A 20,019-nucleotide genomic window follows, 5' to 3' on the forward strand; every position below is an offset into this window, starting at 1 on the left:
TTGTGTTCTTTCCAACGGACCAGAGCTTCCCCCTGGTTCTTGGTGTGGGAGGAACCCTGGGGAATTAACTAGCCTGATTTCTCATTCCCGCCTCTTTTCCTTCAACTGTAGTGATCTTTTCTGTCTTCATCCAATATCTCCTTTAAATTTCACTGATGTCAGAATACCTCCTATTAGTCTCCCTTTGATTGTAATCACTTCTCTACTCTAAAACACCTTAGCAATTAAATACAGCATTCATTGAGAGTTTATTTTGTGATCTTGAATTTTATGTAGGTATCTCTGTTCTTCTCTAGTCTGTAAACTTTGGTCATCAGAGACCCAAGATGCTATTTATTTGCAATCCACTAAAGGCACCTTGCACTTTAAGGAACACACATATTGAATATAGTATTTTAAACCATACTGTATCTATACAGTAATGAGAAATATTTTAGCTTTTGGACACCATCAATACTTTCTCATTATGTTACGTAAAGCTATTTATTTACTGTATTAATTAATTTAAAGAGAAAGGGTACTTCAGGTAGTTTTCAGTTCGACTTTGAGTTCATTTTGGAGAAGAGATTTGAAATACAAAATCCATGATTTTTGAATGTTGAAAACCATTAGACTAGAATGAAAGAAATATATGAAGTTGTATTACGTATAAATATTATTATAGCATTTTTTAAAAATGTTTGATAGTTAAATCAATCTCATTTGATTTTTTGTTATTTACTATAGCATTTTTTGAAGTACATTTTAGCAAAAATGCATACCTTTATACAATTTGTCCAGCTCTTGAATACAATTTTCCATACTTTGAGAAGAGATCAAATGATGGCAATACAGTTTGGAAATCCTAGGAGGAAAAAGATCAACAATTACCAAAGAGGTCATGCTGATTTCTTATGTTATTTTTGTTATAATTCAAATTATATTAAATTGCTAGATGGATATCATTTAACTGTACTTCAAATTTCCCATCATGCCCTCAAATAAAACAAAATTAGCAGGTAAGCTTTATCAGTTGAAAGCCAGATATATGGACACTTTCTTAAACACATAGTTTTTATGAGCTGTGGATGGCCGCCTGGAGAAGCTCTGAGCAACACAGTGACATAGCCACCTGTCTTCACAGAGCTCACAATCTACATGTTTCTCCTTGATCTTGATGATGGTGCATTTGGCTCCTTTTCTGACATGATTTTTCTTCTACATTTCCCCTCATTGAATCACCTCTAGCAACACCTCTGCTTACCGAACACTCTGCCTCTCAGTCTTTATACTTAGAGATGCCTCCACCTAGACAGCCTTGTCTCCAGTTATTCCCATGGTTCATTCCTTCCCTTCATCACATCCCTGTTCAAAGAGACCCTCCCTCACTACCTGCACATAAAATAGTACCCCTGAAACTTTCTATCATTTTAAATGGCTCTATTTTCTTCAGAGCAATTACCATTCTTTGATACTATATATTTATTTTGTGTCCCACATGAGATGGTAAGCTTCATACAGGTAGGTACCTTGTCTTGTGCAAAATAATATTTGTTGACTAAATGAATGAAAAAGGAAAGGTGTTATACCCAAATAATTATAATAGAAGGCCACCTGTGGTAAATATCACAGAAGTGATATAAACAAATGCTGAAGAAGTTCAGAAGGAAGAGAGGACAAATCATTTATTGTTGAGTAACCAAAGAAGCAGCATTTGATTGACAATAGAAACGAATGCTTTTCATTCATGTGAAACAGGCAAAGTTGTTAAAGAGGTAAAGTACTAAATCGACAGTGGATACTGTAAATAAATGGTCAGACTATATAAAAGTATATGTTTCTCCTTCGTAAAGCAGGCTTATCCTCAACGGAAATGATTTTGGACAATTTTATTTTTCTTAAGAAAACCTTGGAAGGAAGGACCTCTGCCCAGGGTCAACCTCTTTAGAGGGTTCCTACCTTACAAACACACAGAAGATAAATGCATTAAAGAACATGCAGGAACCTCTGTCACTAGGGATCTGGCTCTCCACTCCAGTACAACAGAGCCCCAACCCTAAATATCTGCTTTTATGAATAAGCCCAGGGCTTAATAATAAGCCTATTCAGGCCCCAGGGAAAAGCCCCACATCTGTTGTTTTGTGTTTATGAAACAAAAGTGACAAAGCACAAGTGACATGAAGGACAAAAGGTTGTAACAGACACTGCTTTCGAGTACACAAAGAATTTGTGTGACAAAAATGCTTAGTTAAAAGACAAATTAATTAATTCGAATAAAATCCTTCTTTTTGGATAGCATGAATGCAATAGAACTTTATATAATGAAGTATAATTTTCTTGTGGTGCTGAAATCCATATTCTGGCTTTCTTTTTATTTGAAATTGTGATTCTAGGGGTACTCAGGAATCAACATAGTGTTTGCAAGAGTGGCTCATGACATATTGGGAATATTTTGCAATAGTAAGTAATTCATACTACTCTTAAACTTGAATGTATGAAGTTAGGCATATGTGAGAAGCATGATAGTGATTTTTTAATGTCGGCACTTGAGGAACCCTGAAGACTAGAACTATGGATGGTTTAAGTTTTATAAATATATATGTATAACAATAATCTAGGTTTCAAAAAAGTAAATGAAAAGGTTTGTTTTGTGCAAATGATCTTAAAATTTTGATATTTTTAACTACTTTTTAAAATTTTACTATAATAAATCATTTTGGATATTTAAAAAAATTTATTTCTAGTTTTTTCCTCATAAAAAAATGAAGTATAGTTGATTTGCAATATTATATTAGTTTCAGGTGTACAGCATAGTGATTCATTATTTTTACAGACTATACTCCATTAAAAGTTATTATAAGATAATGGTTATAATTCCCTGTGCTATACAATATACCCTTGTTGTTTATCTATTTTATATATAGTGGTTAGTAACTCTTAGCCCCATACCCCTAATTTGCCCCTCCCTTCTTCCCTCTCCCTTTTGGTAACCAGTAGTTTGTTTTCTATATCTGTAAGTCTGTTTCTGTTTTGCATATACATTTGTTTGTATTCTTTTTAGATTCTGCATATAAATGATACAATGTAGCATTTGTCTTTCTCTGTCTGATACACGTTAGAAATTCAGCTCTACATGAAACGAGGAACATTAGAGAAGAAATAAATGAAGGTAAAGATCTTAATTGAGATCAAGACTGCAAACAGGACTTCCGGGTAAGATGGCGGAAGAGTAAGACGCGGAGATCACCTTCCTCCTCACGGATACACCAGAAATACAGCTACACGTGGAACAACTCCTACAGAACACCTACTGAACGCTGGCAGAAGACCCCAGACCTCCCAAAAGGCAAGAAACTCCCCACATACCTGGGTAGGGCAAAGCGGAGAGATTCCCGCACAGAGGATCGGTGCCGAGCGGCACTCACCAGCCCGAGAGGCTTGTCTGCCCGCCCGCCGGGGCGGGCGGCGCTGGAAGCTGAGGCTCGGGCTTCGGTCAGAGCGCAGGGAGAGGACTGGGGCTGGCGGCGAGAACTCAGCCTGAAGGGGGCTAATGTGCCACAGCTAGCCGGGAGGGAGTCCGGGAAAACTCTGGAGCTGCCGAAGAGGCAAGAGACTTGTTCTTCCCTCTTGGTTTCCTGCTGCGCGAGGAGAGGGGATTAAGAGCGCTGCTTAAAGGGGCTCCACAGACGGGCGCGAGTCGCGACTGAAAGCGCGGAGCCCAGTGACGGGCGTGGGACGCTGGGGCTGCTGCTGCCGCCGCCAAGAAGCCTGTGTGCGAGCGCAGGTCACTGTCCACACCGCCCTTCCGGGAGCCTGAGCAGCCCGCCACTGCCGGGGTCCCGGGATCCAGGGGCGGCTTCCCTGGGAGAACGCACGGCGCGCCTCGGGCTGGTGCAACGTCACGCCGACCTCTGCCGCTGCAGGCTCGCCCCGCACTCCGTGCCCCTCCCTCCCGCCCGGCCTGAGTGAGCCAGAGTTCCCGAAGAGGCTGCTCCTTTAACCCTTTCCTGTCTGAGCGAAGAACAGACGCCCTCCGGCGACCTACACGCAGAGGCGGGGCCAAATCCAAAGCTGAGACCCGGGAGCTGTGAGAACAAAGAAGAGAAAGGGAAACCTCTCCCAGCAGCCTCAGAAGCAGCGGATTAAAGCTCCACAATCAACTTGATGTACCCTGCATCTGTGGAATACATGAATAGACAACAAATCATCCCAAATTGAGGAGCCAGGAGTCAGTACTGTGCCTCTGAGGTGGGAGAGCCAACTTCAGGACACTGGTCCACAAGAGACCTCCCAGCTCCACATAATATCAAACGGCGAAAATCTTCCAGAGATCTCCATCTCAACACCAGCACCCAGCTTCACTCAACGACCAGCAAGCTACAGTGCTGGACACCCTATGCCAAACAACTAGCAAGACAGGAACACAACGCCACCCATTAGCAGAGAGGTGGCCTAAAATCATAAAAAGTCTGCAGACACCCCAAAACACACCACCAGACGTGGACCTGCCCACCAGAAAGACAAGATCCAGCCTCATCCACCAGAACACAGGCACTAGTCCCCTCGACCAGGAAACCTACACAACCCACTAAACCAACCTTAGCCACTGGGGACAGACACCAAAAACAACAGGAACTACGAACCTGCAGCCGGCAAAAAGGAGACCCCAAACACAGTAACATAAGCAAAATGAGAAGACAGAAAAACACACAGCAGGAGAAGGAGCAAGATAAAAACCCACCAGACCTAACAAATGAAGAGGTAATAGGCAGTCTATCTGAAAAAGAATTCAGAATAATGATAGTAAAGATGATCCAAAATCTTGGAAATAGAATAGACAAAATGCAAGAAACAGTTAACAAGGACCTAGTAGAACTAAAGATGAATCAAGCATCGATTAAAAACACAATAAATGAAATGAAAAATACTCTAGATGGGATCAATAGCAGAATAACTGAGGCAGAAGAACGGATAAGTGAGGTGGAAGATAAAATAGTGGAAATAACTAATGCAGAGCAAAATAAAGAGAAAAGAATGAAAAGAACAGAGGACAATATCAGAGACCTCTGGGACAACATTAAACGCACCAACATTCGAATTATAGGGGTTCCAGAAGAAGAAGAGAAAAAGAAAGGGACTGAGAAAATATTTGAAGAGATTATAGTTGAAAACTTCCCTAATATGGGAAAGGAAATAGTTAATCAAGTCCAAGAAGCACAGAGAGTCCCATACAGAATAAATCCAAGGAGAAATACGCCAAGACACATATTAATCAAACTGTCAAAAATTAAACACAAAGAAATCATATTAAAAGCAGCAAGGCAAAAACAACAAATAACACACAAGGGAATCCCCATCAGGATAACAGCTGATCTCTCAGCAGAAACTCTACAAGCCAGAAGGGAGTGGCAGGACATAATTAAAGTGATGAAGGAGAGAAACCTGCAACCAAGATTACTCTACCCAGCAAGGATCTCATTCAGATTTGATGGAGAAATTAAAACCTTTACAGACAAGCAAAAGCTGAGAGAGTTCAGCACCACCAAACCAGCTTTACAACAAATGCTAAAGGAACTTCTCTAGGCAAGAAACACAACAGAAGGAAAAGACCTACAATAACGAACCCAAAACAATTAAGAAAATGGGAATAGGAACATACATATCGATAATTACCTTAAATGTAAATGGACTAAACGCTCCCACCAAAAGACACAGATTGGCTGAATGGATACAAAAACAAGACCCATATATATGCTGTCTACAAGAGACCCACTTCAGACCTAGAGACACATACAGACTGAAAGTAAGGGGATGGAAAAAGATATTCCATGCAAATGGAAACCAAAAGAAAGCTGGAGTAGCAATTCTCATATCAGACAAAATAGACTTTAAAATAAAGACTACTAGAAGAGACAAAGAAGGACACTACATAATGATCAAGGGATCGATCCAAGAAGAAGATATAACAATTGTAAATATTTATGCACCCAACATAGGAGCACCTCAATACATAAGGCAAACACTAACAGCCATAAAAGGAGAAATCGACAGTAACACAATCATAGTAGGGGACTTTAACACCCCACTTTCACCAATGGACAGATCATCCAAAATGAAAATAAATAAGGAAACACAAGCTTTAAATGATACATTAAACAAGATGGACTTAATTGATATTTATAGGACATTCCATCCAAAAACAACAGAATACACATTTTTCTCAAGTGCTCATGGAACATTCTCCAGGATAGATCATATCTTGGGTCACAAATCAAGCCTTGGTAAATTTAAGAAAATTGAAATTGTATCAAGTATCTTTTCCGACCACAATGCTATGAGACTAGATATCAATTACAGGAAAAGAGCTATAAAAAATACAAACACATGGAGGCTAAACAATACATTACTTAATAACGAAGTGATCACTGAAGAAATCAAAGAGGAAATAAAAAAATACCTAGAAACAAATGACAATGGAGACACGACGACCCAAAACCTATGGGATGCAGCAAAAGCAGTTCTAAGAGGGAAGTTTATAGCAATACAATCCCACCTTAAGAAACAGGAAATATCTCGACTAAACAACCTAACCTTGCACCTAAAGCAATTAGAGAAAGAAGAACAAAAACATCCCAAAGTTAGCAGAAGGAAAGAAATCATAAAAATCAGATCAGAAATAAATGAAAAAGAAATGAAGGAAACAATAGCAAAGATCAATAAAACTAAAAGCTGGTTCTTTGAGAAGATAAACAAAATTGATAAACCATTAGCCAGACTCATCAAGAAAAAAAGGGAGAAGACTCAAATCAATAGAATTAGAAATGAAAAAGGAGAAGTAACAACTGACACTGCAGAAATACAAAAGATCGTGAGAGATTACTATAAGCAACTCTATGCCAATAAAATGGACAACCTGGAAGAAATGGACAAATTCTTAGAAATGCACAACCTGCCAAGACTGAATCAGGAAGAAATAGAACATATGAACAGACCAATCACAAGCACTGAAATTGAAACTGTGATAAAAAATCTTCCAACAAACAAAAGCCCAGGACCAGATGGCTTCACAGGCGAATTCTATCAAGCATTTAGAGAAGAGCTAACGCCTATCCTTCTCAAACTCTTCCAAAATATAGCAGAGGGAGGAACACTCCCAAACTCATTCTACGAGGCCACCATCACCTTGATACCAAAACCAGACAAGGATGTCACAAAGAAAGAAAACTACAGGCCAATATCACTGATGAACATAGATGCAAAAATCCTCAACAAAATACTAGCAAACAGAATCCAACAGCACATTAAAAGGATCATACACCATGATCAAGTGGGGTTTATCCCAGGAATGCAAGGATTCTTCAATATACGCAAATCAATCAACGTGATACACCATATTAACAAATTGAAGGAGAAAAACCATATGATCATCTCAATAGATGCAGAGAAAGCTTTCGACAAAATTCAACACCCATTCATGATAAAAACCCTGCAGAAAGTAGGCATAGAGGGAACTTTCCTCAACATAATAAAGGCCATATATGACAAACCCACAGCCAGCATCGTCCTCAATGGTGAAAAACTGAAACCATTTCCACTAAGATCAGGAACAAGACAAGGTTGCCCACTCTCACCACTCTTATTCAACATAGTTTTGGAAGTTTTAGCCACAGCAATCAGAGAAGAAAAGCAAATAAAAGGAATCCAAATTGGAAAAGAAGAAGTAAAGCTGTCACTGTTTGCAGATGACATGATACTATACATAGAGAATCCTAAAGATGCTACCAGAAAACTACTAGAGCTAATCAATGAATTTGGTAAAGTTGCAGGATACAAAATTAATGCACAGAAATCTCTGGCATTCCTATATACTAATGATGAAAAATCTGAAAGTGAAATCAAGGAAACACTCCCATTTACCATTGCAACAAAAAGAATAAAATATCTAGGAATAAACCTACCTAAGGAGACAAAAGACCTGTATGCAGAAAATTATAAGACACTGATGAAAGAAATTAAAGATGATACAAATAGATGGAGAGATGTACCATGTTCTTGGATTGGAAGAATCAACATTGTGAAAATGACTCTACTACCCAAAGCAATCTACAGATTCAATGCAATCCCTATCAAAATACCACTGGCATTTTTCACAGAACTAGAACAAAAAATTTCACAATTTGTATGGAAACACAAAAGACCCCGAATAGCCAAAGCAATCTTGAGAACGAAAAATGGAGCTGGAGGAATCAGGCTCCCTGACTTCAGACTATACTACAAAGCTGCAGTAATCAAGACAGTATGGTACTGGCACAGAAACAGAAAGATAGATCAATGGAACAGGATAGAAAGCCCAGAGATAAACCCACGGACATATGGTCACCTTATCTTTGATAAAGGAGGCAGGAATGTACAGTGGAGAAAGGACAGTCTCTTCAATAAGTGGTGTTGGGAAAACTGGACAGGGACATGTAAAAGTATGAGATTCGATCACTCCCTAACACCATACACAAAAATAAGCTCAAAATGGATTAAAGACCTAAATGTAAGGCCAGACACTATCAAACTCTTAGAGGACAACATAGGCAGAACACTCTATGACATAAATCACAGCAAGATCCTTTTTGACCCACCTCCTAGAGAAATGGAAATAAAGACAAAAATAAACACATGGGACCTAATGAAACTTAAAAGCTTTTGCACAGCAAAGGAAACCATAAACAAGACCAAAAGACAACCCTCAGAATGGGAGAAAATATTTGCAAATGAAGCAACTGACAAAGGATTAATCTCCAAAATTTATAAGCAGCTCATGCAGCTCAATAACAAAAAAACAAACAACCCAATCCAAAAATGGGCAGAAGACCTAAATAGACATTTCTCCACAGAAGATATACAGACTGCCAACAAACACATGAAAGGATGCTCAACATCTTTACTAATTAGAGAAATGCAAATCAAAACTACAATGAGATATCATCTCACACCAGTCAGAATGGCCATCATCAAAAAATCTAGAAACAATAAATGCTGGAGAGGGTGTGGAAAAAAGGGAACACTCTTGCACTGCTGGTGGGAATGTGAATTGGTACAGCCACTATGGAGAACGGTATGGAGGTTCCTTAAAAAACTACAAATAGAACTACCATATGACCCTGCAATCCCACTACTGGGCATATACCCTGAGAAAACCATAATTCAAAAAGAGACATGTACCAAAATGTTCATAGCAGCCCTATTTACAATAGCCCGGAGATGGAAACAACCTAAGTGTCCATCATCGGATGAATGGGTAAAGAAGATGTGGCACATACATACAATGGAATATTACTCAGCCATAAAAAGAAATGAAATTGAACTATTTGTAATGAGGTGGATGGACCTAGAGTCTGTCATACAGAGTGAAGTAAGTCAGAAAGAGAAAGACAAATACTGTATGCTGACACACATATATGGAATTTAAGAAAAAAAAAAGGTCATGAAGAACATAGGGGTAAGACAGGAATAAAGACACAGACCTACTAGAGAATGGACTTGAGGATATGGGGAGGGGGAAGGGTAAGCTGTGACAAAGTGAAAGAGCGGCATGGACATATATACACTACCAAACGTAAGGTAGATAGCTAGTGGGAAGCAGCCGCATAGCACAGGGAGATCAGCTCGGTGCTTTGTGACCGCCTGGAGGGGTGGGATAGGGAGGGTGGGAGGGAGACGCAAAAGGGAGGGGATATGGGAACATATGTATACATATAACTGATTAAATTTGTGATAAAGCAAAAAATAAAAAATAAAAAAAAAAAAAAAAAAAAAAAAAAAAAAAAAAAAAAAAAAAAAGATCTTAATTGATAGTACAGATAACAGTCTTGTTCAAAATAATAATAACAACAATATAATCAGTGATTATAGCTTATGGATAAGGTAAATAAATAACAGCAATATTATAAGGGATGGAAGGGAGGAGTTGGGAATAATCTGTTATAAGGTAGTTGAACTACCCATGAAACAATATAGTGTTATTTGAAAGTGGACTTGGATTAGTCAAAAAACACAAACAGATTAAAAGTAAAGGCATGGAGAAAGATATACTATCTAACATTAAGCAAAAGAAAGTTGGAGTAGCTACATTAATTTCAGATAAAACAGACTCCAGAGTAAGGAAAATAATCTGGAATAAAGATGGACATTACATGATAAAGGAGTCAATTCTCAAAGAAGACATAACTGTCCTTAATGTGTATGTACCTAACAACAGAGCACCAAAATAAATGAAGTAAAAACTAATAGAACTGGGCTTCCCTGGTGGCGCAGTGGTTGAGAGTCCGCCTGCCGATACAGGGGATGCGGGTTCGTGCCCCGGTTTCGGAAGATCCCACGTGCCGCGGAGCGGCTAGGCCCGTGAGCCATGGCCGCTGAGCCTGCGCGTCCGGAGCCTGTGCTCCTCAATGGGAGAGGCCACAACAGTGAGAGGCCCGCATACTGCAAAAAAAAAAAAAAACAAAAACAAAAAAAAACTAATAGAACTGCAAGGAGAGGTAGACAAATTCACTCTTGTAATTGGAGGCTTCAATACCCCTTTGTAAGTAACTGATAGATCTGGCAGGCAGAATGTCAGTAAGGATACAAATGACCTGAACAGCACTATCACTCAACTGGATCTAATTGACATTTATAGACTACTTCATCCAACAATAACCACACATTCTTCTCAAGCTCACATGGAATATTCACCAAGATAGACCACATTCTGAGCCATAAAGTATAGCTTAACAACTTCAAAAGAGTAAACATCATACAAAGTATGTGTTTAGACCACAATGGAATTAAACTAAAAAGTAATAACAAAAAGATAGTTTAAAATTCCTGAAATATTTGGAGATTAAACAATACCCTACTAAATAATACAGAGTCAAAGAAGAAGCATCGAGAAAAAAAATTTTTGAACTAAATGAAAACTAAAATACAACTTGGCAAAAGTTGTGGGATGCAGCAAAAGCAGTGCCTACAGGGAAATTTATAGCATTGAATGCATATAGTAGAAAAGAAGAAAGATCTACAATCACTAATCTAAGCTTCCACTTTAGGTAAGTAGAAAAAGAGCAGATTAAATCCAAAGTATGCCAAAGAAAATAAAATCAGAGTAGAAATTGAAAACAGGAAATTAATAGAAAAAAGTCAACAAAACCAAAAGCTGTTTCTTTGAAAAGATCAATAAAATTGATAAACACCTAACCAGACTAAGAGAAAAGAAAGAGGATACACATTACAAATATCAAAAATGAAAGATGGACCATCACTACTGATCCCATGAACATTAAAAGGATAATAAAGGAATTTTTTGAACAACTCTGTTCATAAATTTGATAACTTAGGTGAAATGGACTAATTTCTTGGAAGTCACGATCTATCAAAACTCAAACAAGGAGAAATAATCTAAATACGCCTATAACTATTTTAAAAATTGAATAATTAGTAACCTTCCAAAACAGGCCCAGATGATGTCACTGGTGAATTATACCGAAAAAGGAAGAAATGATACCAATTCTGTATAATTTATTCCAGAAAACAGATGTACAGAAAGCACTTCCTGACTCATTCTTTTCATCATCTATAAAATGAAGAAATCTTACAGGGTTGGTGTGAGGATTAAACAGGATAAAACATCTTAGCACTAGCTTTTTCCTCCATCTTTCCTTCAAGGGTAAAAATCTATTCATAGTCTATCCAACATGTGTTTTTAAAAGTTAAATTAAATTCCATTGACACATATGAGAGACTGATTATGGTGCAATAATGTAGTGAAACAGAACTGAAAGGATCTTGATTGTATCCTCCGTCAGTAAAAATATTTTAAGCATCCTCAATATATTTTTGGTTATCTGCTTGAAATTCTATATGTGTAACACTGTGATAGTAAAATATACTGTTAAATGATATACAAATGAGGTAAAAATAAATAGAAATTATAATATTTTCTTCCCTCATTCCTTTGGATCTTCTTGTGTACTTAGTTTTGGGCTCCTCTAATATAATGAATGAAGCAACAATTAATTGTGTTATACTTTAACCTGTGCATTCCATTAACATTTGAGCATCTATAGTGTGTCAGCACTATGCTAGGTAGCTTCCAACTATCTAGGTAACCAAAACTTAGCTGTGTCTTCCCAGGATCCCTCACAGGCCAGTGGAAGAGTCAGAAAATAGGCATTTATAGTTGTGTAGATAAGCAAGGATTGATTCTTCAAGTACCTATACTCTACATCCCCTGACAGAAAATCTTTCACAAATCCTTTATCACTCTTATTTTATTTAAAAGCCCACTTTCTTACTTGGCCCTAGTCAACCAATAACTGTTACCTCTGGTATAGGAAGAGGTGAACACACCATTAAGACAGCTTTGGTTTTGGAAAAAATCTGGTGCTGGTTCTCATTTGGATATAATATTCCTTGGCCAATATGTTATGGGAAAAAACAGGCCACCATGTTATGGGAAGCTATTTATGAGCTCAAGAAAACCACCTGCATGACACTTGTATGTTGTCACTTTTGAAATGGGGGGGTGGGGGACAGCATTCCTGAAAAATAACCTCATCAAGAAAAAACACTGGGGATGTAATTCTAAATGCTGCCATAGCCTTTGCGTGCCAGAGCAGACAGCTTTTGCTATTAGCTTTTGACCAGCCAAACACAAATAATCCACTGCCAAAATGAGCTCCTTGGGACAATTTAGGACTCTTTGGAAGTGAATGGCTCTTTGAGCTGGAATGCAGCCCAGGTCCATTTTCAAACCCAAGTCAAAATGACAAAGAGCAAATTTCCTGGGCCACTCACCCCCTAAGTGTAGGATTACTTTAGGTTGGCAGCTGCACTCTTTAACTAGTTATTTAAGGCTTTTCATCAGATATTCATGACCAGCTTCAATGTTGGTAAGCAGGATGGAGCTGATACACTATAGTGGACAAATCCTCCAAGATTAGAAGGACAAGAGGGAAATGAAAGGTTATGCACATATTGTTCAGCTTAAAATATTTTTTATATATTCAGCTCTAAGCTGATTAAATACAGGAAAATATTTCCTGAATGAGACTATAGTTAAGTCTGGCTAGGGCTTGGGATTTTCCATAATCTATAAACAACAGTTCACAGGCAGTTTTAAAAGATCACCTGGCATTATTCCTGCACGATCCAACTTTGCTTTCATTGCATGTAGAAAATTCTGTGATGGCAAGACCACCTCCACTGTTTCAACAAAAGAACACACATGCAATGGCTAAGAGCTGTAGGAGTTTTTCTCTTCTTTCTGTTCACTATGAGTTTTCAGGAAAACATTCTAAAGCATTCTCTATTATTTGTGTTCTTCTCAATTCCCTAGATTTAGGATTTACAATGTATTTTTTCAATTAAACTATTTGTAATGTTTCTGAAGAAACAACTTTTAGCTGACATTGAATTGACAATGCAGTGTCAGTCTGAACCTAGAAAGGAAACCAAGTTCATTTGTATATTAAATTATGTCAGAGTTTCACTGAGGGTATTTGCACGGGTGGTTTGAAAACTTGATGACTTCTATTCTGAGGCAGGATTGCTTTGTAGCCAAGCTGACTGGGTGCTTGTTTCCTCATCTAAAAGACAGAGATGAGAGAGACCTTCAAGATGGCGGAGGAGTAAGAAGTGGAGATCACCTTACTCCCCACAAATACATGAAAAATACATCTACACATGGAACAACTCCTACAGAACATCTACTGAATGCTGGCAGAAGACCTCAGACCTCCCAAAAGGCAAGAAAATCCCCACATACCTGGGTAGGGCAAAAGAAAAAAGAATAAATGGACACAAAAGAATAGGGACAGGACCTGCATCTCTGGGAGGGAGCTGTGAAGGAGGAAAGGTTTCCACACACTAGAAGCCCCTTCACTGGCGGAGATGGGGGGTGGGCAGGGGCGAAGCTTCAGAGACATGGAGGAGAGCACAGCAACAGGGGTGCATAGGGCAAAGTGGCGAGATCCCCACACAGAGGATTGGTGCTGACATGCACTCACCAGCCTGAGAGGCTTGTCTGCTCACCTGCCGGGGTGGGTGGGAGCTGGGAGCTGAGGCTCGGGCTTTGGAGGTCAGATCCCAGGGAGAGGACTGGGGTTGGCTGCATGAACACAGCCTGAAGGGGCTAGTGCACCACAGCTGGCTCGGAGGGAGTCCAGAAACGAGTCTGGATCTGCCGAAGAGGCAACAGACCATTGTTTCTGGGGCGCGAGGAGAGGGGATTGAGAGCACCGCCTAAACGAGCTCCAGAGATGGTCGCGAGCCGTGGCTCTCAGAGCAGACACCAGAGATGGGCATGAAGTGCTAAGGCTGCTGCTGCAGCCACCAAGAAGCCTGTGTGCAAGCACAGGTCACTATCCACACCTCCTCTCCTGCGAGGCTGTGCAGCCTGCCACTGCCAGGGTCCCATGATCCAGGGACAACTCCCCTTGGAGAACACACAGCGGCCTCAGGCTGTTGCAACGTCATGCTGGTCTCTGGCGCTGCAGGCTCACCCTGCATTCCGTACCCCTACCTCCCCCTGGCCTGAGTGAGCCAGAACCCCCTAATCAGCTGCTACTTTAACCCCGTCCTGTCTGAGAGAAGAACAGAAGCCCTCAGAAGACCTACATGCAGAGGTGGGGACAAATCCAAAGCTGAACCCCAGGAGCTGTGCGAACAAAGAAGAGAAAGGGAAATCTCTCCCAGCATCCTCAGGAGCAGCGAATTAAAGCTCCACAATCAACTTGATGTACCCTGCATCTGTGGAATACCTGAATAGACAATGAATCATCCCAAAATTGAGGTGGTGGACTTTGGGAGCAACTGTAGCCTTGGGGTTTTCTGTCTGAAACTGACTATTTTCTGATTTTTTTTTTTTTTTTTGAGGTACGCAGGCCTCCCACTGTCATGGCCTCTCCCGTTGCGGAGCACATGCTCCGGACACGCAGGCTCAGCGGCCATGGCTCACAGGCCCAGCTGCTCCGTGGCATGTGGCATCTTCCCAGACCGGGGCACAAACCCACATCCCCTGCATCAGCAGGCAGACTCTCAACCACTGCGCCACCAGGGAAGCCCCTAGTTTCTGATTTTTATGTTTATCTTAGTATAGTTTTTAGTGCTTGTTATCATTGGTGGATTTGTTTATTGATTTGGTTGCTCTCTTTTCTTTCTTTCTTATTACTTTTTAAATTTTTTTATTTTAATAATTAAGAACATTTTTTGCTTTAATGACTTTATTTTATTATTATTCTTTCTTTCTTTCTGTCTTTTCTCCCTTTTCTTCTGAGCCATGTGGCTGACAGGGTCTTGGTGCTCCAGAAGGGTGTCAGGCCTGAGCCTCTGAGGTGGGAGAGCCGAGTTCAGGACATTGGACCACCAGAGACCTCCTGGCCTCAAGTAATATCAATCAGCGAGAGCTCTACCAGAGATGTCTGTCTCAATGCTAAGACCCAGCTCCACTCAATGACCAGCAAGCTCCAGGGCTAGACACTCCATGCCAAACAACTAGCATGACAGGAACACAACCCCACCCATTAGCAGAGAGGCTGCTTAAAATCATAGTAAATTCACAGACACCCAAAAACACACCACAGGATGCAGTCCTGCCCACCAGAAAGACATGATCCAGCTTCATCCACCAGAACATAGGCACCAGTCCCCTCTACCAGAAAGCCTACAAAACCCACTGAGCCAACTTTAGCCATTGGGGGCAGACACCAAAAAAACGGGAACTACGAACCCGCAGCCTGCGAAAAGGACACCCCAAACACAGTAAGTTAAGCAAAATGATAAGACAGAGAAACACACAGCAGATGAAGGAGCAAGGTAAAAACCCACCAGGCCAAACAAATGAAGAGAAAATAGGCAGTCTACCTGAAAAAGAATTCAGAGTAATGATAGTAAACATGATCCAAAATCTTGGAAATAGAATGGAGAACATAAAAGAAACGTTTAACAAGGACCTAGAAGAACTAAAGAGCAAACAAACAATGATGAACAACACAATAAATGAAATTAAAAATTCTCTAGAAGGGATCAATAGCAGAAGAACGGATAACTGACCTGGAAGATAAAATAGTGGAAATAACTACCACAGAGGAGAATAAAGAAAGAAGGATGAAAAGAATTGAGGACAGTCTCAGAGACCTCTGGGACAACATTAAATGCACCAGTACTCGAATTATAAGGGTCCCAGAAAAGAAGAGAAAAAGAAAGGGACTGAGAAAATATTTGAAGAGATTATAATTGAAAACTTCCATAATATGGGAAAGGAAATAGTCAGTCAAGTCCAGGAAGTGCAGAGAGTCCCATACAGGATAAATCCAAGGAGAAAAACACCAAGACACATATTTTAATTAAACTATCAAAAATTAAATACAAAGAAAAAATATTAAAAGCAGCAAGGGAAAAGCAACAAATAACATACAAGGGAATCCCCATAAGGTTAACAGCTGATCTGTCAGCAGAAACTCTTCAAGCCAGAAGGGAGTGGCAGGACATTTTTAAAGTGATGAAAGGGAAAAAACTACAACCAAGATTACTCTACCTAGCAAGGACCTCATTCAGATTTGAAGGAGAAATTAAAACCTTTACAGACAAGCAAAAACTAAGAGAATTCAGCACCACCAAACCAGCTCTACAACAAATGCTAAAGGAACTTCTCTAGGCAGGAAACACAAGAGAAGGAAAAGACCTATGATAACAAACGCAAAACAATTAAGAAAATGGTAATAGGAACATACATATCAATAACTACCTTAATTGTACATGGATTAAATGCTCCAACCAAAAGACATAGACTGACTGAATGAATACAGAAACAAGACCCACATATATGCTGTCTTGATTGAATAGAAATATGTCTTCTTGCTGTGACCCCATTTTTCAAGGATGGTAATACCTAGATTCATGTGACCCACTTCAGACCTAGGGACACATACAGACTGAAAGTGAGACGAGGGAAAAAGATATTGCATGCAAATGGAAATTAAAAAAAGCTGGAGGAGCAATTGTCATATCACACCAAATAGACTTTAAAATAAAGAATATTACAAGAGACAAAGAAGGACACTACATAATGATCAACGATCAACCAAGAAGAAGATGTAACAACTGTAAATATTTATGCACCCAATATAGGAGCACCTAAATACATAAGGCAAATGCTAACAGCCATAAAAGTGGAAACTGACAGTAACACAATCATAGTAGGCGACTTTAACACCCCACTTTCACCAATGGACAGATCATCCAAAATGAAAATAAATAAGGAAACACATGCTTTAAATGAGACATTAAACAATTGATATTTATAGGACATTCCATCCAAAAGCAACAGAATGCACTCTCAAGTGCTCATGGAACATTCTTCAGGATAGATCATATCTTGGGTCACAAGTCAAAACTTGGCAAATTTAAGAAAACTGAAATCGTATCAAGTATGTTTTCCGACCACAATGCTATGAGACTAGACATCAATTACAGGGAAAAAACTGTAAAAAATACAAACACCACTTTTATAGTCTTGATTATAAATGCACAAGTGGGAAATGGCAGGCCAACATGTAAACTGAAGGATGAATAATGGGGTTTCTTGTTTGACCAGTCCATTGTGTTATGGTGTATATAGATTATGGCCATAGTAAAAGAAATACAAAGATATATGAGAAGTAATAAACTGAGATGCAGAAATATAGATGTACATATAAAATGTGGCCTTAACTGTTTAATTTCAACTAAAAACAATAAGAATGTTATCTAAATAGAAGTCACTGAAATGGAACATCCAACAAGAGACAAATGTTGTAGTTAGAATCATCTGTAGACTGTGAGTTGGTTTGATAACAAAGCTAATGATACCAGGGTAAGAGGTTCCAGTAACATGACTTTCACATACAACAGCAAACCATTTTAAGTAGAGGGAACACTATATGGCCCTGGCAAGAAAGGGAAAGTTTGGTCTAGTACTTGGTTAGGGTACTGGAGAATACGTTGTAAAAATGTTCCAAGATAACATCAGAATGGCTGAAGGAGAACCACTTAAGTGGGGAATACAACTGAAGCCAGAATTGTGACATTCTTAAATACTACGAGTGTCTTGTAGGAAAGAAACTGAGTGCCTCTAAGTAAATAAGTATTCTAAGGAAACTCTCAAGAGGGGGGATAACTGCTAAAAGACAGGACGCATTGTATCCTGAGTTTAGCCTGGTAAAAAGTAAGTGCTTCAAAAGTATTATTTGTCTGAAGGAATGACTGAAGAATGAATAAATAGACTTGGCCCTGGGGAAACCATAAACCTGTTCAAATTTTGAGCCTTCTGGAATAGCACATCCTTACTCTCTCCTTCAACCCTATCACTCTAGAAACCAAAAGAAGGAGATGGCAGCTGTATGGCCTGGACTCCATCATCAAGAGGGTCCTCTCAAAGTCCACTCCACACTCTGAGAACTTTCCTTTTCCAACTGGTAGACGTTATGCCCAGGTCCCTCTGTAAATTAAGTCACTTGAGTCTAAGTGTAGTTGGAGGAGAAATAGAGAAATCAGGAGAGGGGGAAGAGAATACAGTAGAGAAAAAGTAAGTAACATATTTATGTATGAGGTCTATGAGGAATGGAGGGGCTCAGTAAATCTTGATTGAATAGAAATATGTCTTCTTGCTGTGACCCCATTTTTCAAGGATGGTAATACCTAGATTCATCAGTAAATAGGCTATAAAGGATGTGTTCAATGATGTCTTCTTTATAAGAACACTGTTACCATCTATCTACATTATTCAGATTCCTTATTTGCAAATTCACCTACTGACTAAAATGTATTTGTAACTCCAAAATGCATACTCACAGTGCTTTCAGTCATTCATAGAGACAAGCAGAGAGGTGAAGATTTGAGTCACCCAGCACCCACACTCCCAGCCAAAGCCTGTTGTCTCATTTCAGCTCTCAAACTATAAACACGTGTCCTTTCGTGTTTATTTAGTGTCACCTTTTTCACATTTTTGTTGGTGATTTCTCTTTTTAAAGTAGACCCCAAGCATACTGCTGAAATGCTATCTAGTGTTCCTAAGCACAAGAAGATTACTGTGTGCCTTAAGGAGAAAATATATTTATTAGATAAGCTTCATTCAAGCATAAGTTATAGAGTTATTGGCCAGGAGTTCAATGTTAATGAATCAACAATATATATTAAATAAGGAGTCTTTCAACAGAAATACACATGAAACAATGTTATGTATTGATTGGGTGATAAAAATGTTGACCAGAGGCTCAGAGGAACCTAACCCTGCACTTCCCTAGGAGCAATGGCTCAGTATTTGCTGATTCCGTGTTTGCAGTGACTTCATAGAACATAACTATGGCAAGTACAAGAATAGACTGTAACTCTTCAGTACAGCCAAGCTCCATCATGACCTACTTACTGCTGCATGTACTTACATATTCTATCAGAATATTACAAATAGCATGCCTAGTAGAACACAACTAACACTGAACAAACAAATGAATGAATGAGAACATGAATAAAAATATGACCTAATGGATTCAAAATATTGTTTACTATCCTTACGGGGTGGGTTGTAAATAGCTCTCCATGAACATTAACCATATATGGATTATAATCTGAAATTTTAGTTTTATAAGAAATGGTTTTCATTTCAGTATAATTTCTCTCAGATTAAACATAAGATAAAATTATAAATGAAGCTTTAGGGGAGGGTGGGACGAATTGGGAGATTAGGATAGACATATATACACTACCATGCATGAAATAGATAGCTAGTGGGAACATGCTATAAAGCACAGGAAGCTCAGCTTGGTGCTCTGTGACAACCTAGATGGGTGGGATGGGGGGTGGTTTGGGAGGGAGGTCCAGGAGGGAGAGGATATATGTAACCATATAGCTGATTCACTTCACTGTACCGCAGAAACTAACACAACATTGTAAAGCAATCATACTCCAATTAAAAAAAAAATTGTCAACTGAAAAAAAAATCATAGGATATTCAAATATTGGTGTCCATAAATAAAG

At 39.2% G+C, this 20,019-nt stretch overlaps 1 protein-coding gene across 1 annotated transcript in view; it reads right to left on the reverse strand.

Annotated features, from left to right (window-relative positions):
* Positions 1-763: 763 nt before the first annotated feature.
* SPATA17 (spermatogenesis associated 17) overlaps positions 764-20,019 on the reverse strand; it is a gene marked incomplete at both ends in the record, with an annotated part of 181,017 nt that continues 161,761 nt past the window's right edge. The window contains one exon of the mRNA XM_079698193.1: positions 764-844. Coding sequence (XP_079554319.1) covers positions 764-844 — 81 coding nt within the window. The remainder of the gene's footprint in view (positions 845-20,019) is intronic.

This window comes from Hyperoodon ampullatus, assembly GCF_949752795.1.
Source record: "Hyperoodon ampullatus genome assembly, chromosome: 2".
Classification (NCBI taxonomy): Eukaryota; Metazoa; Chordata; class Mammalia; order Artiodactyla; family Ziphiidae; genus Hyperoodon; species Hyperoodon ampullatus.